Here is a 27,476-nt window from a genome sequence, read left to right as displayed (position 1 = left end):
TAAATGAAAACCCAATTTCCTCTGCCTCCTCATTAAGATGTGGTTAATTACTCAGTGTGGGGTGCCATCATTTTATAACATGTTCTGCACTGATTTATCATTTGGCTGAAAAGTTGCCAGATATTGTAACAGAGATGTTCCACTCCACTCCACTACAGTCTTAGACTACAAAAATCAAGGTCAAGTTGGATGAGATTATCAATATGCATTAAGTGCTGCATGTCACTAATTTAAACTGGATTCCCCTCTTCATTTGCTTCAAGTGGAGCTGCCAAAACCTCATAATCGGAGACTGTAGGTTTAGAAGGGCCACCGCACACTGGAGCTTTTATTTGGATTGAACTCATACCTTCACTTGTCCATACCTGTAAAAGAAGAAGCAAACAAAAACAAAAAAACAACACATTATTGAACATCATAATGTTTTTGTCACAAAGGCAAAAGTCATAGTACAGCCTTGCCTACTCACTGCTGTAAAAAGTGTAAGAGTTAATACTAACACTCTTACTTTCAATTTTATAGTTATTTAAGTTATTATTTTATTTAGGTTTTAGTTTAATCATTTTGAAGTATTATGTTGCTTGCAAGTGTTAACTTTTTTTTTTTTACCTATTCTGATCTGACTTTGATGTTGAAGTTCCTTTGCTGACTCGCTCGTAAGTGTGTGTGTTAACGTCAGTGTAGGAGCCCAATCTGGCCTGCTTTGTATGACTTGTCATATAAAGCAGCAGGTCTTCCTGATTAGATAAGTAATTCAGTAGAACGACCACAAATGTAGAAAACTATATTAAAAATATGAATTTGTGTTAGTGAGCATTTACAGTACAAACATAGTATTCCAATGCTATATTGGTCTCCTTGAGTGTCAGAAATGTCACAAGTAAAATGTGCCATTATTATTATTATTTGTCCTCATACAGGAGATTAAGGGGAGTAAAAACTCAAAACAAAACCAATAGATAGTTCCAGCTTCTGACAGTGTTGCTGTTTTAATAACTTATGTATATATTATGTATAGTATACTCATTTAGTATGTATAAATTTGGGGCTGGAACCCAGGATGTTGCAAGGTGACGGTGTAAACCACTAACCCAGCAACACATAAACAAAACTGATGACTTGGACTTTTTTAATAAAGTTCAAACCCAGCTCACATGTAGCTGGGTTTGAGGGAAATCAAATATATTTCTATTCATTCTGGCCATTCATCCACACAAAAACTATGTTTTACATCACTAAAAACGATTTTTAGCCCACGTGTGTACACGGCTAAACGGTGTTTTAGGGTCCGTAGCAACATGTCTGTAACATGTAACGTGGTGCTGACGTCACATGCGACCATTGTTATAGACTTGGCCATGCAGTGAAGGAAAAAAACAACTGCCATCAGAGAGGTGTTGAGTTTTGTTCTTGGTGTTGTAATTACGTCTATCCCTTGTGGGTCAAGAGGGGTGCTGGTGCCTATCTCCAGCGTTCAATGGGCGAGAGGCAGGGTTCACCCTGGACAGGTCGCCAGTCTATCGCAGGGCAACACAGAGACAGACAAGACAAACAACCATTCATGCACACACTCACACCTAAGGAGAATTTAGAGAGGCTAATTATCCTAACAGTCAGGTTTTTGGACTGTGGGAGGAAGCTGGAGTACCCGGAGAGAACACACACATGCACAGGGAGAACATGGAACCTCCATGCAGAAAGACCCAGGGCAAGGGTAGGACTTGAACCCAGGATCCAGATACAAGCGGCCGAAATGAGTTTTCAGAGTAGAGCCACTGCTCCTCCACGTCGAGAGGAGCCAGTTGAGGTGGCTCGGGCATCTGGTCAGGATGCCTCCTGGACGCCTCCCTGGTGAGGTGTTCCAGGTACGTCATACCGGGAGGAGGCCCAGGGGAAGACCCAGGACACGCTGGAGGGACTATGTCTCTCTGCTGGCCTGGGAACGCCTTGGGATTCCTCCTGAGGAGCTGGCCCAAGTGGCTGAGGAGAGGGACATCTGGGCCTCCCTACTGAAGCTGCTACCCCCGCGACCCGACCCCGGATAAGAGGAAGAGGATGGATGGATGTTTTAATTAACTGTTTACAATATGTGTCAAATCAATGTTAAACTGGACAAATTCACTGGTACAAAATCAACGGCATCTCCGATCATTTACTTCCAGCTGATATCAATGTACCCAGGGTTTCATATTCCAAGTAAAATATTTTCAGGTCTGAGGGGAATTGACTTCCTTCTTAAATGTGACTTCAACATCAAAAACTTCCCATTAACTTTTCCTTCTTCCACCAGCAAGTTTTCTTATACTGGAGATTAATCTACAAACATAATTATAACCCACACAATACTGTGGTACCGTTACATAAAAGTTAGAAACAAATCAAGCTTTGCATTAAAATGGCGTGAATGAGGTATTTGGTTTGTGATCCATTTATGAAACAATATAGGTATCGTTATTTGAAGATTTCAATGCTAAATATAATCTGCAAATAGACAAAGGGGAATTCAAAAAAATGTCAGTGCTATCCTTTTAAATATTCTATGCACAGAAGCAAAAAATAAATAAATAAACCCTTATAAAACCTGTACTTGTAATTAATTGACGCATTACAAATAAACTAAACAAATGTAGCATTAGGTAATTGGTTTTACTAGTACTTTGTTTCTTTTTGTATCTAATCCAAATTATATCTCACAAATAATGTTACACAAAAAAATAAAAAAAATAAAATAAAAAAAAAATCAGGACATCCTGTAAAACTTCCCATTCCTCCAAAAGCTAAGGAAGTCCACTTCACAATTTTCTCAGGTGTTTACTCAAAATAATTCCTAAGACTTTGTTTTTATTGACGATAACACTTGTGTATTGTGTTATGGGGATATTGAGTGAAGAGAACATCTTTTTTAATGAATGGCTGTACTGTAAAGCATTAAGGGATGATCTGCATTACTAGTTTTCCCCTAAAATCCGAAGCTTACTTGAATTTTCCAAGAAGTAAATCATCTCTGGGATACTGGGGAGAGAAAATGAACATTGAAAAGATATGTAATATAATTGTTATGGGTAAATGTTTCATTGACAAACGTCATTTTCTAATAACTTAACCATCCCCCTCCCCGTTTCCCATTTCTTCTGATCTGTAAAGTTTATGGTCAAAACAGCGAAACTTGGATCAGTCACATGGTGATGGTAAATGACCTCGTTTTTGTTTCTCTCGCTGTGTGTTTGGAGGAAGACTGCGCTGACGTTCTTTGAAGTTCATACTGATACTGCATCTATTGTATACGTTAATAACCACAAAAAATAAAAAAGTAATAGCTCGCAGCTGTGTTTTATTTTGGCAGGAGAAAGCGGAAGTAGCTGTGGGGTTTCCGGTCGCCTCCCACAAACCGTCTGCTGCTGCGTCAGTTGAGGCGTGTTCACGGATCCTGGTTCTCTGACATTGCAGGAATCACGCTGAGGTTCGGACGGGACAACTGGAGTCCAGCTTTTATCCCCTTCAGCCACACGGTAACTGCGGCTTAAACAGCAAAATAAAGCTGGTAGCAGAACAGGAAGTGAGAGACTGTTGCTAACTCGTCTGTTTCCGGGTTTCTTTTAGTCAGATGTCTGCACAATTAAAGCTAAACGTGATTAGCTGCTTTGGGTCGGAACGGTCCGTCTTAAACTCCTGATGTCTAATTAGAAGGTTTTAAAGTTCACACGGTGACTTAAAACTTTTTAAACGATGTCGCTGACCTGTTAAATAACACAATCTAGCCAGACTATGCTAAAGTTTTAGGAGAAACTTCACGTAACAGCATGTTCCCTACAGATCTGAACTGCGCTTAAACGCAGCCATGTTAACTTAACCATCTGCTTTGTTTCGGAGGGTTTGTTCTTTTTTTGTCTCCTCTGCGTCCGACGTAGTTTTGCTCCCATAACAGGAAGTGCTGGCAGAGGGGCCGTGGGGCGTGTCTGTACCTAATTGCACTCAGACTCTGAAGAAGGGAATTCTTTAGCTGTGAATAACAAGACCTACTGGTGGGGCTGTAGTTAGACACAGCAGTTAAAATCAGTGGTCAGATAAACTAAGTTTCAGCTTAGCAGAAGAGCAGACACACACTGTAGCTTGCATCTATTACTTTAGTCGCACCTTTTTTTTGTTTTTCGAAGTTCATGTTCTGCTGTTTGTTGTTGACAGAAGATGTTCTTTCTGAAAAAAGTTGTGGGCGGCATCGTTGATGTTGTCAGGTGAGAATCTGCACAATTCCTCAGCGTGATGTAAACCTACTGGCTCCAGCAGTCATGTTCACCTCTGACCTTCTTTTGACAGCAACATTGATCCTGAGCAGTTTGCCCCCTCAAATCCTGTAAGTGCACAATCTCACCCTCCACATCTGCTTGAAATGATCCCAACACGCTTTTGCCGGACAAGTTCCATTTGTTTCTTCCTCCTTAAGGACTTTAACACCTGAAGAAGAAAATAATAAATGTGCTGTAGGTTCTTTGGAGGTAGTTCTTAAATCAAACGCACAGGGAAGGGTTTTATGCTTCAGAGCACATGTACCAATCCCTTGTCTGATTGTAGTGGATTCAGAAAAGTCCATCAAAGTACAAAATGTTAGCTGATATGTTTTTTTACTGGTTGTCTTGTGTGCGTCTCTGACTTCATCCCGCCTCTGTCTGCTGCCGTCTGTCCCGCAGCCTCCGCCACGCAGGCCAGTCGCATATGCAGAGCAGCATGAAAATGATGAGGAGAAACAGTTCCGCAGAGTCTTCCAGCAGCTCGCCGGAGATGTGAGTGTCTCCTCTGCCTGAACTCCTCTGGCTTCTCATTTAATGCTTCAAAGTGGCATCAGTGTTTGACGCCTCGACAACACTGTCTCCTTCTATTCACTGTCACAAAGGACATGGAGGTGAGCCCAAATGAGCTGATGAACATCCTGAACAAGATCATCTCCAAGCGTAAGCTCTGGTTCCAGTTTTGCATAGAGAATTCCCCTCCTGCACATCCCTGTGCACACTTCCTTTTTAGTGCATGCCTCTCTTAAAGCTTCAGTCCAACGGTCATTGGCTTTTGTTTTAGATGGAGACCTGAAGACGGACGGTTTCAGCATTGAGTCCTGCAGGAGCATGGTGGCTGTCATGGATGTATCCTTTCTGCCGTCTGTGCTCTTTAGCTGTTCACAGAAACCAAACACTTTAAAGAATAATTGCTTTTTGAACATTCTTTTAAAAAAGACACCAGCTGGGCTGCTAAATGGTATTCACAAGTGGTGGAAGTGATGGGTTGGGTTGGAGCTCGATACTTGTGTCTCTACTTGAGTTCCTTAACATCCTTTCAGTCTGACAGCACTGGGAAACTTGGCTTCCATGAATTCAAACAGCTCTGGAACAACATAAAGAAATGGCAGGTAGGTACAGCAAGGCTTTTGTTCCTCCCATCTGTTTCAGTGTTGCTCAGCTAAATGTGTGGCCAGCGGCTATCATTACAGCCACTGGGAACCCAAATGAAAGCACCAGGAATGTAGACGTATCGGCTGATTTGAATGTACATCGTGCCAAAGTTTTAGTTGATTTGAATAGACCGCTTAGATCTGTATGCTTTCCTTACATTCTCAGCTGTTGGAACAAATGGCTGCCTCTCCTAAAGAAATGTCTGTCATGTATTCTGGATTGAAGCAGTGGCCACGAACTACTGCCTATGTCCTCCTGATCAAGCTTTTGTTGGTTCCTTCTAGGTTTTGAGATGGCTAACCAGGAAACTGGTAGCATAACTGCTCTAAATATTTGCATTGTTACTGTTTAGGGCGTGTACAAGCAATATGACGCAGACCACTCTGGTGTCATCGGTGCAGATGAGCTACCCGCTGCGTTCAGAGCTGCTGGTGAGGATTTGCCTTCTTTAATGTGCAGTAGTAATGTGAAAAAGCATATGTGCCCCATACACATTTCCCCTGTTTTGTGATTTAAAAAAAATGTCACAAACTGACAAATTTTAGTATCGGACAAATGTCACTTCTGTGCAGACAAAATGAAGACTTTTTTTTTTTTTTTTTTTTTTTTTTAAGGGAAAAAACCAAACCGATCTCACTCTAGGAAAGTAATCACCCTTAAAGCTACTAATTAGTCGTTCCACTTTGGTGGCAACAACCGTCTTCAGCTTTATTAATGACATATAATAAATAAATGGTGACTAAACTATGTTAATGAAGCACTTCACACTAGAGCCACACTCATCCCATCACAGTTAACACTTATGTCCATAGAGCGATACGCAGATCAGTAGGCAAATCGGGGGTTGGTGCCCTGCTCCAGGGCACATCAACATGTGGCAGAACAAAGCTGGAATTGGCCCAACAACTTTCGGCACCACCCCTACTGCATGATGCGGTTAGGGAGAATCCTAGAAGCTGTTCTAAATTGTAAAACACTTGAGACTGAGGTGGAGCTCCAGCTTCCAGCATAGCAATGACCCTCAGCGTACAGCCAGAGCTACAGTGGAAGGGTTTAGAGCATGTAACAAAAGTAATTTTTAAATTAAATTAAAGTATGTCTGAGTCTTGAGTTTAGAGCAAGGAGTTTTCATATATTGGAATGGCCTAGTCAAAGTCCAGACCTATATTCAGTTGAGAATGTGGTAAATTTATATTTTGATGTTCCTAATCTAATCTGAACTTTATTTTGCAGAAGTTTCAGCCTGTAGATGGCAAAACGGTAAAAATAGCCCCAAAAAGAAGGCTCTACAAAGTATCGACTCAGCACAAAATATACAATGGCATGCAACGCTTTTTAATGAACTGTAAACAGTGTTAAAAACGTTTCCTTTTTCTGGTAGTTCAGTGATGTACTATTTTGTGGTAGTCCATGACATTAAGTCCAGTAAATACAGTGAGGTGTGGGGTTGTAATGTGGAACTCATCGGGATTAGTTTGGATAATTTAAGTGAAGTTATCAGCTACGGTAAAAAGATGTCGTTTCACTCTGAGCTTTTTTTTTTTTTTTTGATTGCTCCGTTCTAACTCACCTGGAGGTGCTGCTTCCTGGTAAGACGCTGGTCTAATCTGGACGTCTCTTCCGCAGGCTTCCCTCTCAACGACCAGCTCTTCCACATGATCATTCGTAGATACAGCGACGAAAACGGCAACATGGATTTTGACAACTACGTCGGCTGCCTCGTGAGGCTTGATGCCATGTGCCGTAAGTCCATCTGTTATTCTTTAGAGACTTTATCAGGGGAAGGAGTCAATGTTTTAACGCTTTATTCCGTCGGATGCAGGTGCCTTCCAAACCCTGGACAAGGATAAAAATGGGACGATCAAAGTTAATGTTCAAGAGGTAATGAAGTCAAAGCATTTTTATTTTTTTATTTTTAAGCTTTGTGTCTCAGTGATTTGATGAAGTCATCTTCTGCTCTCTGTCATTCCAGTGGCTTCAGTTGACGATGTACTCATGAGTCCTGGTGATGCTGCCGCCCTCCTCCTCCTCTGCTGGTTTTATGAAATGTTTCTGCTCTTATCTAAACAATCCAAAAGAGATGATCTGTAAATCCCACATCTTCCTGTGTTCCTCAGACATTATTAGCGCATGCATGCAGTTTTTCTTCTGAGCGATGCATGTAGGTAACAGTAAACCTGCGAGCAGAATGATCGCCATACTTAAAATGCTTCGTTCTGAGAAGGCATGTTTGTGTACAGATGTTGTCCAACAAGTGTTATTAGGTGGGGCTGTTAGGCATCTGCTGTGGAACCTAAATAGAGCTAGTAGAGGCCGCTTCACTTCCACAGCTCTGCTGCTGTTGGAGGGTTGGCAGTCACCGTTTGTTTTGTTCTGAAGATTCAATCTTTGCAGAAACGCAGCACATTTTTCACAAACCCTAAAATCCACCTTTTCTTTTTTACCATCAAATTTTCACTTGGGAGCAATAGAAATCTGCCACCAAAGTAAAATCTCTTTAACACGCCAGTGGTGACGGCTCGGTTAGCTGAATCTCCACCCACGGTTAGTTCCACCTGTTTCACCTGTTTTGATGACTCTGTGGGCGTGCTTCAGCCTGACTGACAACCCGTCTACTGCTTTTATTTCTGGTTCGACGTGCTGGGTGTGGGACAGTACTCCTTCAGCATTTACTCTGACCTTAACCCAGAAAATTCCTAGAAAATGTGCACCACGCCTCACCCTACACAGCACTAACAGCTTCCTGTACAGCATGCAGAGTGCTAGTGTGGCTTTACTGTCTGCCATGTAAGTTCTTATTTCTTAGAAATTGGCCATAAGTGCAGTAACCACAGATTTGTGCTCGGTCAGCAGTTAATGAAATTTGGCGCTTAAACGTTTTAATATGTGCTTTATCGTGTTTTAATCTTCTGTACAGCCCTTATAGCACAAAATATTAGAACTCTAACCTTTCTCTAAAATGACCTAATATAGGAGTTAAGGGGGGGGGGTTACTATCTTCAGAAGCAGTGTTTTATGGGGCGGCCTAATGTGTCATTTAAATGTCAGTTCTGATGGAAGAGCTCTCCTGTAGCCTACTTTGTTTCAGCCCACAATAACTTTATGCATTATTGTAAACTGTCCACACCACATCCTGTCAGCACAATATGTGATTTCTGTGCCTCTAATAAAAGCCACCAGTGTGAAAATGCATTTTTAAGAGGTTGTAGTTAGAACTATGCTCATTTAACTGTTACTAAAAGTGCTTGTGTCCAATGCCTGTGTCATGCTTGGAATAAAACATGTTTTTCATAGTCTTCTTTCTGTCTTGGTCAATGTTTTTTGCAGATCAGGTTGCATTCCCAGGCTAAAAATACAGAATTATAACATTTCAAAATAAGGGCATTCTCAGTTAATTGGAACCCACTTTTCTGTTGGGCATTTCTTGTTTTGCCTTTTTATTGTGCCTTAGCTAATGTATTTCAGCAGAATCTTTGCAAACAAACCTTTTCCCTCAGTTGAGTAGATTTAGAAGATTTAATTCTAAGTAACCACATTTAAAATTACTACTTTGTCCTTTAGTTTTTCTGGCAGTTGAAGGCCTGATTTCTCTTAGGTCAAGTAACGGCCTCATCATGGAGGATTTTCATTTTAGCTGGACGGGAAGTATCTGGACAAAACAGGAAAGTCTTGTATAACCACCTCAACTAATTCCTTTCAGCACCAAAGTCCAGAGTAGTGCCCTAATCAGTCCACAGGGTTCTCAAACCTTTCAGCCTGTCATTCCTACAATAACGGTGCCAGACACGGACCAGCTATTAATTTTAAGAACAAAAGTCCAGTCGTCACCCTGTATTGAATTGCGGAATGTTGAGCATCTTGTACAAATGGTGAAATGCTAAATCTTTTTAGCACCTCGGCATCAAATTATTGTTCGCATCAGGACTTTGAAATTGTGCAATTGACCAACTTTATTCCTGTAATATTGATATTTTATTCTAATGTTATTTAACTAATGCCTTTATTCTAATTAAATATCAGGGCTATTTTACATTTAAAAAATACATTATCATTCTGTCCTTGCAACCATCAGTTCATTTATTTAATCAAACTTGTCATCAATCATGCTTATTTGTTAATTTTGTCAGTATCAAATATAAATGTCCCAAACTGATTCAATATTGATTTGAAATTCAATGTAAGACCACTGTTTAACCCTAGGGTTGACTTATGGCTGATCTCAGTCATAGATCAACAGCATAATGATCCAGAACACACAGAACCAACCAAGAACGGCTATACGGTTATTCTGAAGTGGCCTCCTATCAGCCCTGATTTAAATCTGATTTAAGCAGAAACATGCTGTCTGGAGAAGGCACCCTTCAAACCTGAGACAAATGGAGCAGCTTGCTCACGATAAATTGGCCAGAATACTCTTGGACAGGTGCAGAGATCTTATTGATAGTTACAGAAATTAATTGCAGTGATCGCCTCAAAAACCTGCACAGCAAAAAATTAAGTTTCAGGTACCATCATTTATGTCCAGGCCTGTTTGATTTGATTCTGTTGATTTTCATTGCCTAATTTTCCCTAAATTTAATTTATCACTTATCAGTTTTTCTTTGATTGTCAGAGGGGTACCAACAATTTAGTCCATAATCCAATCCAATCTCAAATTGGATTGTTGGTTTTAAAACATTTTCTTAGCTGTTACCTGAATTACATGACTGTGTAATTCTGCAACTATTGATACTAGTTTTATATTACAGTTTCTGTTGATTGCTTTGACATGTTGGAAGAAACTGGCAAAGCTTTCATCATCACCACCTCAGCAGAGCAAAAGACATCTCTTGTAAATGAGTTAATCCATTCTCATTGGTTTGACTCATTTTCCCCACCCTTTTGCAAAACAGTTAACGCAGATGTCCTTCATGCAGTCCAAACTCCATTGCTTTAGCTGTGGTAGCAAAACAGAAACCATATGTTCTAAGCGCTTAGAAACTTCTTGATCAGAATGAAATCACTGAAGCACCTGATTGACACTTCTTTACACAAGTTTTCAATTTGCAGTCAGTTTGCAGGCTTTATGTAAAAGATGCCATGTTGTGTGTTGTTCTTTGCAAGCATGAATGGTCTAAGGCAGATTAGAGTCAGAGTAAGAGGTTGATGGGTCAGGGGAAGAAGATTATGAGGAATCCATGTGCGAGGTGGTGGTGTAGCTGGAAGAGCTCAAGTTACAGATGAAATTCAGGCAACTATGATTGATCATGTGGTAAATCATGGCCTTTCACTTAGAGGGGCAGGACAAAGAGTCCAACCTTTTCTCAACAGAAACACGGTTGCATCCATCGTAAGAGTTTTTTGACGGGACAGCAGGTATTGCTGCTATATAGTATATACATCACTATCTATTCCTATAGGGGAATTATTTAGTGCATGGAGATGGAAAGTATATGATCACCGCCCCTATGAGCAGATGCCCTTACTCAATGCAATGACTGCTGCTGCCCATGATATAGATGCAGAGGCATGTCAAGGATGGATCAGGCATGCAAGAAGATTTTTCCCTAGGTGCATCGCAAGGGAAATATTGAGTGTGATGAAGATGAGACCATGTGGCCTATTCATCAAGAGAGAAGAGACTAGAAGAAACAGACAGCTCTAGTATCTTCTGTTGGAATGTTTCATTTGTAGCCACAATCTTAAAAAAAAAAAAAAGAATAATCAATAAAATTTGGATCCCAGCATATCTGATTCTGGATCAATTTTTTTGCAAGAGGGCAAATTTGACTACAAACGGCACTGCCATGTAAGCTGCGTACAGTCATTGGCTACAATGAACCAGCAATGCTGCACTGATTCACATTGAGTGTGGTGTTTTGTATTTTGTTGCCCCTTGTGTAACGAATGATTGGAAGGGCTCAAACATTTGTGTGCAGGTTGTGTTGTTTGAGGGCAAAATCTGCTTTTGGTTCATATTTTAAATGTTTTGGCAGAGTTTGAGCCTTTCACAAACAAAATGTGTAATTTTGACCATTGTTGCCACTGTTTAGGCCTCTGCGTTAACTGTTTTGAAAAATTTGGGTTTTGAGTCGAATTCTGCGTCAAAGCAATCAATAAAAGCTGTAACATTCAACAGCAAATTAATAAAGTAATGGTAGTTTATATATATATATATATATATATATATATATATATATATATATATATATATATATATATATATATATAATTGTGTGTCCGCTGTGCCTCTGATAACTGTACTTTGGTTAAATTTGATGTATGCAGTGTGGATTCAGACAAAGTATTTAAATTATCATATTATTTAATAAAGTTAATTTGTAGTTCCAAACATATTTAGAGTGTTTTTAGTCACTTTTTCTCTTGGCAACGCTTCTTTTTCCTTCAGCCAGGATCAAATATGCAAATTAGGTGATGACGTCACCTGTTGACTTTTAGGACAGCCAATAGCGACTTCCCTTGCAGAGGAGTTGAGCGCTCCTTCAAAATACAGGACCCCTCTAACCTGCAGGAAAACAGTGGATTTTATCGGTCGTAACGAGGACCAATAAGAGGCGGCGGTAAATGTCACAACGTTACCGGGAAAACACCACCATTCCGGGATAAAACGCTGACAAACCGGGTCACGGAGTAATGTCTCTGAGTTTTACTTTGTCAGCCGCATCTGTTAACCGGAAAAAATTGAACAACATTAGCGTGACGCATGCTAGCTTGACTGTTGCTATCCCGTGGATAAGGGAGTTTTTTTCTCACATTTCTGAATAAAATCGCGTCCAGTTTACCTTACAGGTAAGTCTGTCTGTGTGATTAGCGCGCACTAAGAAGGAAGGGGCGTAGCGGGCCAGGATGGCGCCCTTAGCTCTGGGCTAAGGTGGCCGACAGGCAGGGAGCTAGCTTCGCTGTTGTGCAACAGAAAACCGACGTCTGCTAAGTGTTTCTCCTTTTAATGAATGAAGCCAAAAAGCCCGAGCGCCTCTAATCGTGACGAATAAAGACATTATGTTGAACCCGGGATGGCTGCGTGCTGTCGCATGTTTAAACACTGTCCATTGTTCGGAGCCCCTGACAGCTAACCACAGGGTTTATACGGTTTGCTGTGGTTTATATCTGCTCAGTGAGAGCTCATGTATGCAGGCAGGTTATTTATCCAGCAGCCTGCTTATTGTGAGGAAAGAGCACCAAGCATCGGCTGGTTGCTGCGCAGGATCCCATCACCGCAGCTCTATGTCCTCCTCTTTAAAGCCAGCCTGAACATCAGCCATCCGCTTCTGCTCCAGCCTGCCTGGCAAAAAAAGCCTTTTATGTTTTTCACATTTACATTGACAAACCTGTGTATTCCGAGAGAAAAACAAAGTCTGTCTTGTGGGGACAGTGTAGGCCAGATGAAAAGGCTGACCCTAAATACTGAAGAGGTTTTTGGGTTCCCACCTGGCAGCAGTTAATGAACCTGAGGGAGGAGAAGGTTCTCCTCTGAGAAGGTTATCTGTCACCAGGAGGGTTCACAGCAGGGCAGTGATGTGCCAGCAGGCCACCAGCAGCTCTAGAAAGAGCTGCAGGAGTTTCTGCCAGTACTGGCTGTGTTCTGCCTGTAAACAGCAATATTCTGCACATCTGAACATATAGAGGTGGACCGATACGCCAGCCGGCTGATAATTGTGTGTTCTTGCATACGTGCATTCATTCGCTGATCCATTTGCATGCTCAGGTTCAAATAGTTCTTTTTTTGTTGTATTGCTGTTTACAAATAGTCTCAGGAAGGTCATTTGTGTTCCAAAGGCCTCTTGTGCTGCATAAAGTGCAAACACATTTAAATGTCAAATTTGTGTTCTGTATTTAAAAGTTCTACATTGTTACCCATTGTTGTTGTGTTTGTTTTGTTAAGATTCCTTCTTTGTTTAAATTAAGATTTGTGTGACATTTGTTATTATTGTCTTTTTTTCTTACCATGGAAATTGGGGAAGGAAAAGGATTATCAGCCCCCAAACATTGGCAGCACATATCAGGGATTGGTTGGACTGGTATCAAAGTAATCGGTGTCGGCCTTTAAAGGCATCATGCGTTGGCATTTCTGCAGAAGGAGCTGAGTAGTTTGGTCAGTGCGTGGAATTGTGAACAGTTCCAAGCTGCTGTCATTTTGGTCACTTTTCTCTTAAGGCTGGTTCACATGGCAGGATTTTAAAATAGTTAGCTGATTTTCAAAGCCTGAGAGACTCCACACGTAACGGTAAAAACTCTGAGATAAAACAGGTTTGGTGTTGCAGTGTGTGGTGTTCGGTCAGACGGCGAGCACAACACACCACACATGACAGGAAATCCTGCAAATTCTCTCTAGAACAAACGTGAGTTCAGGGAGAGTGATGGTGATAGTCTGTGGACTGATTTTAACGGAGAAAAAAAGGAAACATAAAAAGAAAAGGCGATGGTTAAAGAAGCGGAGACAACGTGATTGGGGCTCTACGCGTGCTGCACTATGACATGGAGGCGAGTTGGTTTTCTCCTCTGGGGGAATGCCTCATAAAGCTTTCTGATTGGCTACACGTCACATTCAACAGGCCTGTGTGTCCTCGGGGAACACCACACATGGTGGGATGTCGGAGCAAGACGGTCCAACATGTTGAATATCCCACATGTCAGGTTGTAGCGGTACCGACCGCTCTTAACACACAGCAGGATATTCTGTTAAGATTATTTTAAGAGGCACGTCGATAATGGGCGCCTCTCAGAAGGGGGAGATCAGGTTGATAATGGGGCTAAAAATCCTGCTGTGTGAACCAGCCTGCAGGGAAATTGTTTTTGCCCATATGGGACACATATTCGTCTTTTTCTTGTCCGTGTGAAGGGTCCAATTCTGATTTTTTTTTTTTGGATAGGTAGCCGGTATTTTTCAAAGCATCCAGTGTCTGAATGGTCATGTTGGCATTTTATCCACCTTCTACGTGACTCTCCTGTCTCTCACTACACATCCACACACAGCAGTAGCAGTCAGCGCTCCATAAAGTTAATAGTTGTGCTGCTTTCTTCTTACCTTCATTTTGCTGTGATGTGGTCTCAATATTGTCAGCTCCCATTGGTCAGCAGCTTTTTAATAATGAGAGATGCCGGCCCTTGTTTTTATTTATTTTTTTAAACAAAACTTTATTGAACACGTCTACAAACAATTACATTCACCATTACTTCCATAAACAGCGTGCTGCTCTGTGATGTCTCCTGTTATCTGTGCATGCGTGTCGCTTTGCAGTCTTGAACCGTTCAGACAGAAGTCTGATGATGGTCGCATTTAACTGTAGTTATGAACAGCCTCCTCAAAAAAAATCCAATTTCAGCAAAAAAAAGTCAGAATTGAGCATAAAGACCTGCAGTGTGAATGTAGCGTTAAAATGCTGCAGACTGGGGTGTGCTCTGATGGTGTAGGGGTAGAGAGCACAACCCATGGTTAGAGGCCTTGGTCCTCAACGTGGCTGACCTGGCTTCGATTCAGGCCTCAGGTCCTTCCCCCCTCTCTCAAGCCCCCCTTCCTGTCAGTCTACTTTGAAAAAAATGAGCAATTAGTGCAACAAAAACCCAGAAAAGAATATATATATATATATATATATGTGTGTGTAAAGGAGAGCAATATATAAGGAGAGCAATATATATATATATATATATATATATATATATATATATATATATATATATATATATATAGAAAGCTGAAGATCAAGAGGGATTGAAATGTTTTGTCATCACAATGAATCTAAGAATCTAGACAGATTTGATTGTTTTTCCAGTTGAATTGTACAGAACATGTCACATTAAAGGTAGATTTTCTTTAATAATTTATTGCTGTCTTAATTTTCCATACATCACACCCCGTTTCTTTAACAGAGGTGTAACACTCTGTTAAAGCGCATCCACTTATCCAATGCATAAGTGGATGCGCTTACCCAACATTTTCTTTTTCTCCGTTGCCCAGCACACTGGAGTTCCCCTAAGACAACTGGGGGAAGTCTTACAGAGACCACACAGCCGCTGGATATACATTAGGACTGGGTGGAGAAGATGTCTTCGCCTGTGTACTACAGCCATGACAGTGCTATCCGCTTCAAGAAGAGAAAAGCTCGTTTTTCTTTCAGTGAAGTCCATGTGCTGCTGGATGAAGTGAGGAAGAATCGGGCTGTAGTTGTGGGTAGGTGTTTGCTAATCGGCTGCCTCTCATTGCTCTCCTTTTCATGCTCTGAGTCTGGTTTTTAGGTTTAGTGTCAGCAGTACCGGAAGCTCTGAAGCTCAAATAAATCTTATATTTGTTCTTTTTCAAGGCAAATTCAACCGAGGTGTCCCGACTGACTCAAAGAAGCGCACATGGGCGGAGATAACTGCACGTGTCAATGACATTGGGGAGTGCCAACGTGAGGTCATAGAGGTCATCAAGAAATGGTCTGATCTGAAGTGCGACACCAAACGCAAAGTGGCGGCCATGCGGTCGGGGACCGTGCCCAACAGAGGACTCAACTCACGTCTTTCCCGAGACCTCACTCAGACGGAGAAGATAGTCCTTCAGATTCTAGAGATGGATGAAGACGACCAGAGCCCCGGCGATTTCGGTCCGCTGGGAGATGATGATGATGTTCCTGAGGAAGAGGAGGAGATCGAAGAGGAGGATATGATGGGAATGCAGAGTTCTCCTAACGGTGGGGTTGACATGGCGTCCATGCCCCCACCGCCTTCCTACAGTATGAAGGGCTTCATGAATTCAGGTAGAGAAGATTAATCAGTAAACATAAAGACGTTTGAGCAGTTTTATGTCATCTTCTTCAAAACATGTTAGTCATGTCCAGAGGTCTTGGCAGAGACACACATGTTTTGTAGCTTTACCAGTTTCAGATATTATAGAAACATGTTTCTGGGATATACAGAAGAACAAAACATTTGAGAAAAGTTGAAACATTAGAAACATTTCTAATGTTAATGCTTCTTTGTTACATGCTTGGTGGACATTTTTAAAATATCATTTTAGCCAACACAGTGTTCTTGGACAGATTTGTGAGGAGGTCCACTTGGATGAGACCCAACACCACAGACAGGTTCTGTCAGGGGGTCTGGCTTTTCTTTTCTCAGCCAGTAGTTTTCCTGAATGTCACAGATAATCGGTAGGATTCATCAGAAGAAGATCAATATACATGTGTAACCCTATGGATCACGTTGTCCTTTCACATTATTAAGTCCACAGAGATCACTGAGCCTGTGTGCTTTCAGAACCTGCAGCTAAGATTGGGGAGCTAAAGGGGCGTGGCCTACAGCTGGCAGCATTCTCCTGGACAACATGCTAGGATTTTCAGTAAATCTGAGGGGAGATCCTGCACAGGCCTTAGTGCTGAGGGGGGAGTGGTCCTCATGCAGGCTGTTCATACCCATTAAGTACTTTTAATTAGAGCAAAGCTGCTGTTTGTTATCCTGAACATGTTAGCTTCTAGTGGCTTGTACTTGTATAGCGCTTTATCAAGTCCTGAGGACTCCAAAGCGCCTTACACTACATTCAGTCAGTCACACATTCACACGCTGACGGTGGCGAGCTGCATTGTTGCCACAGCTGCCCTGGGGCAGACTGACGAAGCGAGGCTGATGCATCAGATTCTGCTTATTGACACACTTCTCAAATCACAGATGGCTCTGCTGTGCATGTAGCTCACATACGGTTCTTGTCCTTGCTATAATATACAACCATTGTTTCTGCCAGAGCAGAGATACAGTGAAAAGTGTTTCCTTAGACCAACAGATGAATTTGATTTGCATCTGATCGCTTTGCAGAACAATCTAATATTCTGCTTTGTGCCACTGCCAAACCTCTTGTCCATGATCTTACATCTTTATTAAGATCTGGAACTGGAAGCTTCAGCTGCTTGTGGTAAAATGCATGACAGCTACTTTAAACCTTTTAGGGGACTCATCACAGCCAGCTTATGATGTGCAGTATGAGCTACCCCCAACAGAAGGTGACAGTGATTTGTCTTTGTTGTTGAAGAATTAGCTAAGATTGAAATACATTTTCACGTGTTTCTATTAATGAAATGACTAACATTTGCATTTTCTTTTCTTTGCATGAAGATACTGAAGCCGCATTTGGAGATTCAGATGACGATCAAAGAGAAGATGTGCTTCCCCCCACCCAGCCAGCAAAATCAGCCGAAGTGCATCAAGTGAACAATGGCATCCATAAACACATGCAACCTCAGATGCCTGGAGCGCCGGCATCAGCGGCCACGCTTCCTACGACCGGTCAGCTGCCACACAACTCCAGGGACAGCCTGCTGCAGAACGCCGCCCTGAGCCTGCAGGAGCAGCATGCCACCAACATGCTGCTGGAGACCGTGTCGCGCTCGCTGGAGCTGCTGGCCGAGTCGGTGCAGCAGCTGGCAGAGACTCAGCAGGAGTTTGTGCGGGAGTCGCTGCAGCTGCAGCGGGAGACGGTGCAGGTTCTTAGAGACTTCACGGGTGGAGCCATCTCCCTCATGCATGACAAACTGAATGGACGGCCAGCTTTATAACACAACCCAGACGTGGAGAAGCTGTGTCCCTGACTTTGTGCTTGGCCCTCAGGTGCAGGAACATTAAGTTCTGTTGGTTGGCGCGGCACGTATGCTTACTGTACTTTATTTTAAAACCTAATTGGTACTTACATAAAAAAGTTTTTTATTATTTCTACCGTAGGTGGATTCCTCCTGCTTCATTTTTCTAAATTATACACCAGATTTAAAACTTTAATTTTAATGTGATCTTGATTAAAAAAAGAGTGATTTTTCTTTTTAAAATATCTTGACGTTGATTTTGTGTGTTTTGCTGTATCTTTCCTTTGCCTCGGTGTCTGGAGATTACCACATGTACTGTAATGGTTGAGTGGACGTCTGCACCTGACCATCATATGGTCCTTATTGTCTAGAAGCTCAATAAGCTGTTATTAGATTAATTCAAAGGAACTATATGTAAAGAGTTTGTGACTGTCTGATCTTTGTCTTTTATATTACACAAACACTTGAATGAAAAGATTCCATTTAGTTCTTTTGAATAAGAAATAAACCCCTCATGTAGTAAAAAGACCTGTTCTGAGCCTTTGGAATGTCAACGCTGCTATAAATTCAGATTAACTCGTTTTTATCATGTACTCTCGGTTCCAACCGAAGCCTCATCATGGTGCTTTATGTCACAAATGGCTCCATATTAAACAGTCCTAATACACTCAGTTCAGTCCTGCCTACATTCTAATAAACTGTTCTGTCCAATCAAGTTCTGTAGGGTGAAATTCCACAAAACAATGCAAATTCCCGCCTCTCGCCAAATGTCTGCTGTGGATAGCCTTAGCTCTGTGGTGAAGCTGGCAGGTTGCATTGGACCTTGTCTTTGATGCAGGCGCTGGGCGGCAGGGAGCTGAGAAGACAGGAAAGAGACTCAGAAACACAAAGATGCTATGCCCTATGTGTGCTCTCTAGGGTGAAGAAAAGTGTCCAATGAGTGCTGCGGTCTGAGTCTAAAGCCGCATAACTACAGATCACTCAGAATAACTTAAGCTGGATGGAATAGAATCTGCTGGTTCCCCAGTAGATGAGTCTGACACAGAGCTTCAAATATAATCCTACATTTTCTCATGTAACACCCCAAAAAGATTTACAGCATAGGTCTGACTTGTGACATGGCAAGGATATAAGGTTGTCACCTTTTCTTTTCTTTTCTTTTCTTTTCTTGTTACAAATGAAGTGCAGTGTGGATATGTTTACAGACATCTAATATTATAGTTTACGAGAGTCCATTGTAATACAATTACAGCTGAGCCTGAAGTCATGCCAAAACTCTGCCATGTCCCTATAGTCTTCTGCAGCCTCTAACCAGGTTTTCCTTCCAGAACTTTTCTGATTTAGCTCCATCCATCGTCCCATCAGCCTCCCTATTCTCCCTGAAGCAGATGATACCCCCACCACCATGTTTTGTGCTGGTCAGGGTGTCAGTTTTCATCCACCACAGTACCTCATTCCACATGTTCATCAACAATCTTGCCACTCTTCCAAACCCGAGCTATGGATCTTTACAGCTCCTCCAGAGTTACCATGGTCACTTTAGGTGGATACTTTAGGTGGATAGAAATTGTGCCATCCTCCCTCCATGTTCAGATGCTGGACTAGATGAGCTCTGTTTGAGGTTTAAAGCTTGGGATATTGTTTTATAACCTAAATCAGCCTTTAAGTTCTCCACAACCTTCTCCCTGAGCTGTCTGCTGAACAGCGGTCATCATAGTGACATTAAATGACATACAGCTGTACTCCATTCACTGATTAGGTCACTTCTGGAGGCATTTGGTGGCACTGGACTTTATTTAAGGGTAAAGGTGGCTGCATACAAATGTGCATCACACTTTTCTGATTTCTATTTGTAATTAATTCTAAAAGCCATTTATGATTTTCCTTTCACGTGACAACCACGGACTATGTCTAGACCTGAATGGGCAGAGGTCTGATCTGAAAGTCTACCTGTGGGGCGTTTTATCATTAGCACACAAAACCACACGGTTAAGTTGTGCTATTAAACATGCTCCTTCATGACAAGGAGAAAGAAGATGCAGCTTAAGTTTAGATTTGTTCCCAACAAATGTCTCTGTTTTAAGTGCAGTTAGAGATCCAGCTGTCCAGAACACATGCACACGTTCTCCGTTTCTAAGAACTATCAGGATATAACCAGAAACGCTGCATAATGATAAACAACAAATATTCAATATTCTGTAGAGACGTTTCCAGGCAGCTCTCCAGTGTTACAGTAGGGGGAGCTGCAGCTCAGGTTTGCTGACATGAAATCTGAATCACGATATCATTTCCCTGCTAAACACACACAACTGTATTTACACTAATAACCTTTAAGTGGTTTTATATATCTCAGTCCATAGATCCTTCTCTGGAAGCACGATGGGCCGTACACTTTTCTCTTTCAGTTTTTCTTTGCTCACCTCCAGCAGAAAGAGGCATCCTGAAGGTTCCTGTTGCGTGGGATCTTGTTCTAACTTGTGCTCACATACTGAATTATAATGGGTGGTGAGCTTAGGGTGTATATTAGGGAAATATGACAGGTGAGTCAGCTAAACGCTGATCTTAAACACTGATAGGTATAGGTTTAAATGTAAGGAGTATTATTTATTTATTCAAAATGCTAACCATATGAGTTCTGTTTTACTTTAACTACAATAATTGTACCCCTGAGCTGGTCAAAATGGTTGCTGCCTGCAGAATTTGGTTTTGGGCCCCTCTTCCTGTTAATAACATCACCATCACTACAGTGTTTCTACACAGATTTGGTGGAATCTGAAGGATAATATGACCCCCATTATCATTGTAATTACAGTTTCATAATGATACAAAAAAAAAACTGTTATGTTTTTTAGATAGCGTAAGTCCACTTTGGTTTTGGCCCTCTCAGATTAACCTTCTGATTTAACTTTTTGGGACCAAATAAGTTGGATCTGTACTAAATATAGAGACCAGGAGAGGTTTTTGTTAAGACATTAACAGCTTATAACCTTTTAACAGAACCACATTTCATGAACTGTCCCTTTAAATCAGGTTTCACACTGATGTGGGAGATTGTAAGGCACACTACACTACTGCACAACAATTAGAAGCCTGCTTATTTAAGGCAAGAGAAGTCAAGTTTATTTGTATAGCACATTTCAGTAACAGCACAATTCAAAGTGCTGTATAAGAACACAACAAAGAAACTAAAACATTACAGAAGAAAGGATACTGCAGTGGAAATGTAGCAGCAGGTCAGGATTTGAGACAAGATCTGAGCATTAGATGCATAATAATGACCAGGAAGACATAAAAAAAATCCCAGGTCATACTGCCTGCAAATATGTAAAACTCAGGTCAATGAATCCATACGTTCTGGTTTAGTGCATGTTATGGTGGCAGCAGAGAGGAGCACCTCTCACCAGAACAGTCAGGTCAGGCTGGAGGCGTCAGGCAGCGAGGAGGTGTGCTGTGGGGACAGCTTTTTGGCTGGAGTTCAGAGTGTGTTGGAAATTCTGAAATAAACACCTGAGACTCTCCTCTTATCTGTCATCTCATTTTTTTTTCACTACTGACTTCCAGTGTGTTGTTTAGCGAGGATGATTGTGTCTTTGTGCGCACATCAAGCTGACAGGAAGTACTCCAGCTTCTGGTGGAGTCATGAAAACAAAGTGAAACATTTTAGGATTAATCAAATCCACTACAACACACACGCACACACACACACACACACACACACACACACACACACACACACACACACACACACACACACACACACACACACACACACACACACACACACACACACACACAAAGAGAGAGGGATAGTTAAATCTAATTGCATTGTTGGTCTGCAGCCCCCTTCTGCCTCGGTTAGTTAAACAGCTGTCAGGGTTGGGTCGGCGTGCCGCAGCAGGGGAGGGGGGGGGGGTGGCTGGGGGAGGTCTCCAGCAGAAGTTCAACAATCTGCTGGGGTTTCCACTGTGGCTCAGGGGCAGGAGGCTGCATTATTGTATCTGGGCGGGGGGTGGGGGCCTGAAAAGGCAGCTGTATTCACATTGTGAGCAGGTTTTTCACCTTCAATTCTTTACGGAGCCTATAAACCTGAGCCTGAAGCCATTCTGAAAGGGCCTCATTCACTGGGACTGCCTATAAAACTGTATTCTGCTCTATTCAACCCTGCACCCACTCTTCAGATTAGAATACGCTTTTCCTTTCTCTACTTTGAAAATAGACCTGAATGACACTTACTTAAATACCTTTATATGCTAAAGTTAGGTGGCCTGTTTCATATGATCATAAAATGCAACATTTTGCTACATTTAACAGACCAGCGTGAAGTAAAGACCAAACTGACTCAGCAGAGATGTAATTTCTTCCACATATACTTTAGATTGTTTTACGTTCTTTTAGCGCTGACAGACATATGGTGAGAAGAGGATGGTTTTAGAGACACAGTGAAAGGAGGAAAAAAATCAATCCATCGATCTTTCCCTCAACAAGTCTATATGTAAGTTTAATCCCCCTTCCCACTGCCCCGCTGACCCCTGTGGCCTTTCATTTCATCAGTTTTCACCCCCACCTGTTCCCATTCCCTCGTTCCTCCCCGCAGCCTCTTTCATGTCCCATCTGCCACTGGGGCTGCAGGAGAACCGGGCCTGGAAAGGTGGGCTGGAAGAAAGGCTATCAACTTAGACGGGATTCAGTTATTATTATGGTTTCTTTTGTGCCTCAAAAATAGAGCGATTATGTGTCCGCTTCCCAGCCAGCACGTTTAGATTCATTTACCTTCAACGTTTTAGGAAGCGTTTATGACCCGTTTTCAGAGAAGAAACTTCTTTGCTACATGTTTCTAATTTTGGACTGTGGAAAACACTGTGAGGAACCCAGTAGAACTGATTCTTTTTAGAGACACAGGAAGAAAGAAGCAACATAGTTAGAGTCCAGGGTTACTCACTGCTTTGTTGCTATTTGGCTAAAAAAATGCTTCACAGGAGGATGAAGTAAACTTGTTGTTTCTCCTGAACAGTGAAACCATCAATAGAGCATGTGTAGTCTGTAAGATTAGCTGTACTTCACACAAAATGGAATGATATTTAAGTCCGGCCAACTATTTCCTCCTTGTAGCAATGCTTCTTATACCACTGGAAAGCCTGTTTATTTCCCCCGTAATGGTGCCACCGTTTTTAGGAAAATGCATTTTTGGGTTGAGCAGAGTTAAATACTGTTATGTGGATGGTGTCCAGAAAAGACTCGCTAAATCCTCCGAAATTCTAGGAGCAACCAGCAAGCTCCAGGAGCAACGTGTTCTGTTGGGAGAGAAGATGCAGTTTGATCTATTAAGACTGAGAAAAAGAATTATAAATTTATTCCGCAGTTAAAATGGCGCTATTGAAGAGAAACGTAAGTTTGACAAATATAATCTTCTTTTAAATGTAACCAGGACTGCTTGTAATTTTTTGACAGGTCCAAAATATCAGTGGAACATAAAGGTATTTAAAGGACTTGGCTTGGTGACAACAAATATCAGATACGTGACTAAGTATGTCGTCCATAAGTGCTCAGGCCTAGAAATAAAAACCTCAGGGGTCTTGGTGAAAGTAGAGAGCCAGCCGGTCTATAAAGCCTGGAACTCCACGCTGCTCCAGACATTTTGAATTGAGAAAGCTTCCTGGATGGAAAGAGAAACGTCTTCAGCTTCAGAATAGAAGTCCAGTTGCTGTATTTTTTTAAAACCTTTTTTTGGATTTAAGGATTCAGTGTAACATAAAACAGATCCGGTAAGAAGTACAGCTAGGCTTGGCAGGAATCCTGATTGTGTTGAATGTGTATTTTTCTCTTCACTTAGCAGCAATCTCAGGATGAAGAACATTGCATTGTGTCAATCAGAAATAAAACAGATTCCTCTTTCATTAAAGGTTTGATCAGATTATTAAAAGCTATTTGTTACTAGATATCCAGCATTTCATGCCTGATTACCACCTCATAGACCTCATTCTCGTCCTTTGGATTTCCCTGCCTTGGCCTTGTTGGACATCTACTAAGATTCAGATTTTGGACCATAAACTGGATTCATCTCAGGCCCAACTAGCCCCGCCTTGCACACTTTAAGCAGCCCAGTGCCTCCAAGGAGGGTCCAGTACTGAAGTTTCAAACCTTTTTAGTTCATCTATCTATCCCTGTGTTCTGGGTGATTTTTTGGTCCCCATTGTGAGTCTTTACACAAATATAATAAAGGGTTCACATATTTTCTAACAATTAATCTCTGTTCTGCCTAGATCAATCAGGGTCAAGTTTGATATGTTCAAATGTTTTATATATTGAGCTAAAGAAAAATGTTGACCACAATCGTTTAAAAATGGAGAAAAAGCTTTTATTTAGCTCAGAATGGGAATCTGTGAATTAGATGCCATATTTAGTGTCGATAACATAACTCAATCAGCTAATTATGTACACTGCAGTGCAAAAGGTGGATAAAGCTAAACACTGGGCAATCCAGAGAGAAATTATGTTTTAGTGTAAGCATTTTCATGTGTTAAATGGCCTAGTCAAAGTCCAGACCTAAATCCCATTAGGAAAGTGTGGCAAGACTTGAAAATTGATGTCCACAGACACTCTCCAAACGCTCTGAGCCTGAGCTGTTGTCCAAGAAAGAATGTGTTAAAAAATGCAATTTATACATGTGCAAAACTGGTAGAGACATAATCTATAAGGGGCAGACAAGTCACTTCACAGCACCAGTTTGTGGTGTTCTGGTACAAAATCCCAATAAAATGCTTGTTGAGTGGTTGTGATGTGAATAAATGTGAAACTGGTTAGACTATTAACTACATTATACATAATGCAAACAACATGTAAGCTATTGCACTCAGTGAGCTGTAAAACATTTGATCAGAAAGAGGATTTTAATTTGCCCATGTTATCACTCATATGACTTTCTTTTGCAGAATCTTTAGTCTCACTAGGATATGTGTTACACCATACAACATTACAATAGTTAAGATGTGGTTCAAACTGAGAAAATTAAAAGAGCTTTGAGAGGAAAATAGTTTATCAACTTATAAACTAAACCATCGTATTTAGAAAGTGTACCAATAAGATCCTCACTGTGTATTTTAAAATTAAAACACTCATCTAGTAATATTCCTATGAATGTACCACTCTCCACTCTCTCAGTAGCTCTACCATTGATCTCAATTTGTATATTCCCAATATTTTTCCTGCTTCTGTTGGAACGAAATAAACATAATAATAAAATTACTTTTACTTAAATTTAAAGATACTGTGTTACATTTAAAGCAATCATTTACATTAGGCAATTCTTGGTTTACAAGATGTAGTAAATTATTAAAATTTCTCTCCAATTAATTTTCTAATTTTGCATTATCGGCTGTTATGTCAGCTTTTAACAATATGTTCTCATGCTGTTATTTATTTTTACTGAACTTCTATATAGCTCAATGTTCTTCTGAGCTTTGACACCTTGAGGGGTTCATCTTCTTTCGTATATCTTCCCTTTCATCCTATAGCCTATAAAACTGGCTCAGAGCGTATCTGTTCCGGTGTCTTTTCTCTTTGACAAAACTATTAAAGCAGGAACTGTCATCAACTCTTTACTTGTTTTTAAACTTAGAAGATTAATCAGAATACTTTGAAAGCTTTTGTGTGTGTGTATCCTCTATCTTCTCAAATCACTAGTTAGTCGGTGCTACTCTCACTAAACCAGGCTGTTTTGGAGGCTTCTTCATGTTAAATGGGAGGTTTATTTTCTGCTGTCACTGCATGCATCATCAGAGGGATTGCTGCAAAGTTAACAACTTAAACAATATGTTCATTTAGGAGTTATTGCTGCAAGTCAGTGAAGTCATGCAAATTGCTGGAGTTTTTTTTTTGTGGATAGAAGACTTTTTAACCAATTTGAAAGGTCAACTAAACTTCATTGCATTGTTTAAACACTACAATAAGTTTGGAATATACTTAACTGACTTAGAAACTACTGTTATGTATTTATTTAACTTTTTTTGTTGTGGATTGGCAGTATATGAATAAACCTGCTTTTAAGGGAATCTATTAGAAGGTCTTAAAAAGCAATACATCACACCCCAGTCTAAAAAAAATCCAAGAACAGATGAGAACTAAATACATTTAGCAGTCTGGAAAGAATTACAAAGCCATTTTAAAGACTTGGGACTCCAGGGAAGCACAGTGAGCCATTAGAACAATGGAGAGAACGTGGAACGGTGAAGAACCCTCTTTAATAAGGTGTGGTTGGTCTGCCAGAATTACTCTAAGACAGGGAGAAACGGGCATTAATGGAAGAGTTCCTGTCTGAGAATGGATGACAATAAAGAACACAAAGATCCGTCCCATATTTCCCAACAACCATCCTGGAAATCTCAAAGACTTTTAGGAACAGTGAAACCTTTTGGAAGTGGTGCTTCCCTTTACGTCTGGCGTAAAACTAACACAGCATTTCTAAAAAAGTTACATTGTACTGGCAGTTAAACCTGGCGGCGGTAGAGTGATGGTCTGGGTTTGTTTTGGTGATTCAGCTTTGGTGGTTTGGCTCAAAGTAAAATAATGGGGGTCAGATTTGTTGAAGAGACCCCTCTCTTTGTGGCCAAGTAAAACATATTTGTAGTTGCTTTGTCAAGGCCCAGACTTCAATGGCTGCAGCATGACCACAGAAAAGCTGGTCAAAAACCTTTTAAACAATTCAGCAAAGCAGAATGGACCAAACTTCCTCCATGGCAATGGGAAAGACTGATTACCAGTTACTTAAATTGCTTCTTGGTGGGTTTTGCTGCCAAGGATGACACACCTGACTATGAAGTTTAGAGGGCAAATACTTTTCTCCACATGGACTTTTCTCCATTTTCCCTTAAAACAGACATCAGCATCAGTATTTATACAAATTTTATTTGACTCAATCAAATTTCTTAAATGATCTGAAATATTTAAGTGTGACAAACAAAACCAAAACAGGAGAAAACTTTAAGGGAGTGTTTGGGCTCCTTACATGAACCCCCCCTTCCCCCCCCCCAAAAAAAAAAAACACTCATTTATTTTTAGTGTAACAATTTGGAAGTGGTAGAGAGAAGCCATTGTCTTTTATTTATTTTTTTTTTTACTGTGAGCTGATATGCAGTAGAACAAAAGGAATATTCAATTGATTGTTCAATTAAGACAGCTTGGAGAAAGAAGATCTATTTGATCTCAAAGAGTTTAAAAGACACATTTATTTGTAGGCTGAGGTCAATAAAAAGGGAAAAGTTCCAGTTTACATACTGTCTGTGGGTGATTCACGTTTTAATGCACGCCCTGTCACTGACGTACCCTGTGACTGAAACCATAGATTTCCTCAGTGTCAGTGTAAGCATCCAGAATCCTAATGAGATAAACCAATCAACCAAATTACATGCATAAATTATCTGAGGCTCCATGTCCGCACACACTAACATAACACCACCACCCACCAGACACCCACTCCACACCTCCTTTTGTCCCACAG

The 27,476-nt window shown here is 41.0% G+C and overlaps 2 protein-coding genes across 5 annotated transcripts; both read left to right on the top strand.

Annotated features, from left to right (window-relative positions):
* Window positions 1-3,367: 3,367 nt before the first annotated feature.
* capns1a (calpain, small subunit 1 a) lies at window positions 3,368-8,736 on the top strand. Of its 2 annotated transcripts, none has more exons than XM_012868148.3 (11): window positions 3,368-3,509; window positions 4,183-4,232; window positions 4,315-4,351; window positions 4,686-4,778; window positions 4,889-4,946; window positions 5,068-5,132; window positions 5,327-5,395; window positions 5,791-5,869; window positions 7,065-7,181; window positions 7,261-7,319; window positions 7,411-8,736. In XM_012868148.3, exons 2-11 carry the CDS (start codon window positions 4,186-4,188, stop codon window positions 7,435-7,437), a joined length of 651 nt encoding a protein of 216 aa, XP_012723602.1. In that variant the 5' UTR covers window positions 3,368-3,509; window positions 4,183-4,185; the 3' UTR covers window positions 7,438-8,736. The 2 variants fall into 2 exon arrangements, with proteins under 2 accessions (XP_012723602.1, XP_012723603.1); XM_012868149.3 differs by having other exon boundaries at window positions 3,371-3,509; window positions 4,186-4,232.
* Window positions 8,737-11,911: 3,175 nt separating this feature from the next.
* Window positions 11,912-18,509, top strand: zgc:153990 (Myb_DNA-bind_5 domain-containing protein). Of its 3 annotated transcripts, none has more exons than XM_021319321.2 (5): window positions 11,912-11,998; window positions 15,394-15,606; window positions 15,737-16,174; window positions 17,357-17,410; window positions 17,523-18,509. In XM_021319321.2, the coding sequence occupies exons 2-5, from the start codon at window positions 15,480-15,482 to the stop codon at window positions 17,960-17,962; spliced, it is 1,059 nt and encodes a 352-aa protein (XP_021174996.2). In that variant the 5' UTR covers window positions 11,912-11,998; window positions 15,394-15,479; the 3' UTR covers window positions 17,963-18,509. The 3 variants fall into 3 exon arrangements, with proteins under 3 accessions (XP_021174996.2, XP_012723615.2, XP_012723616.2); XM_012868161.3 differs by having other exon boundaries at window positions 11,914-12,227; XM_012868162.3 differs by lacking the exon at window positions 17,357-17,410 and having other exon boundaries at window positions 11,916-12,227.
* Window positions 18,510-27,476: the final 8,967 nt, after the last annotated feature.

The sequence above is a fragment of the Fundulus heteroclitus genome, chromosome 11 (genome assembly GCF_011125445.2).
Source record: "Fundulus heteroclitus isolate FHET01 chromosome 11, MU-UCD_Fhet_4.1, whole genome shotgun sequence".
In the NCBI taxonomy this organism is placed as follows: domain Eukaryota; kingdom Metazoa; phylum Chordata; class Actinopteri; order Cyprinodontiformes; family Fundulidae; genus Fundulus; species Fundulus heteroclitus.
Note: the sequence above shows the minus strand (reverse complement) of the source record. Positions and strands in the feature narration are given on the sequence as shown.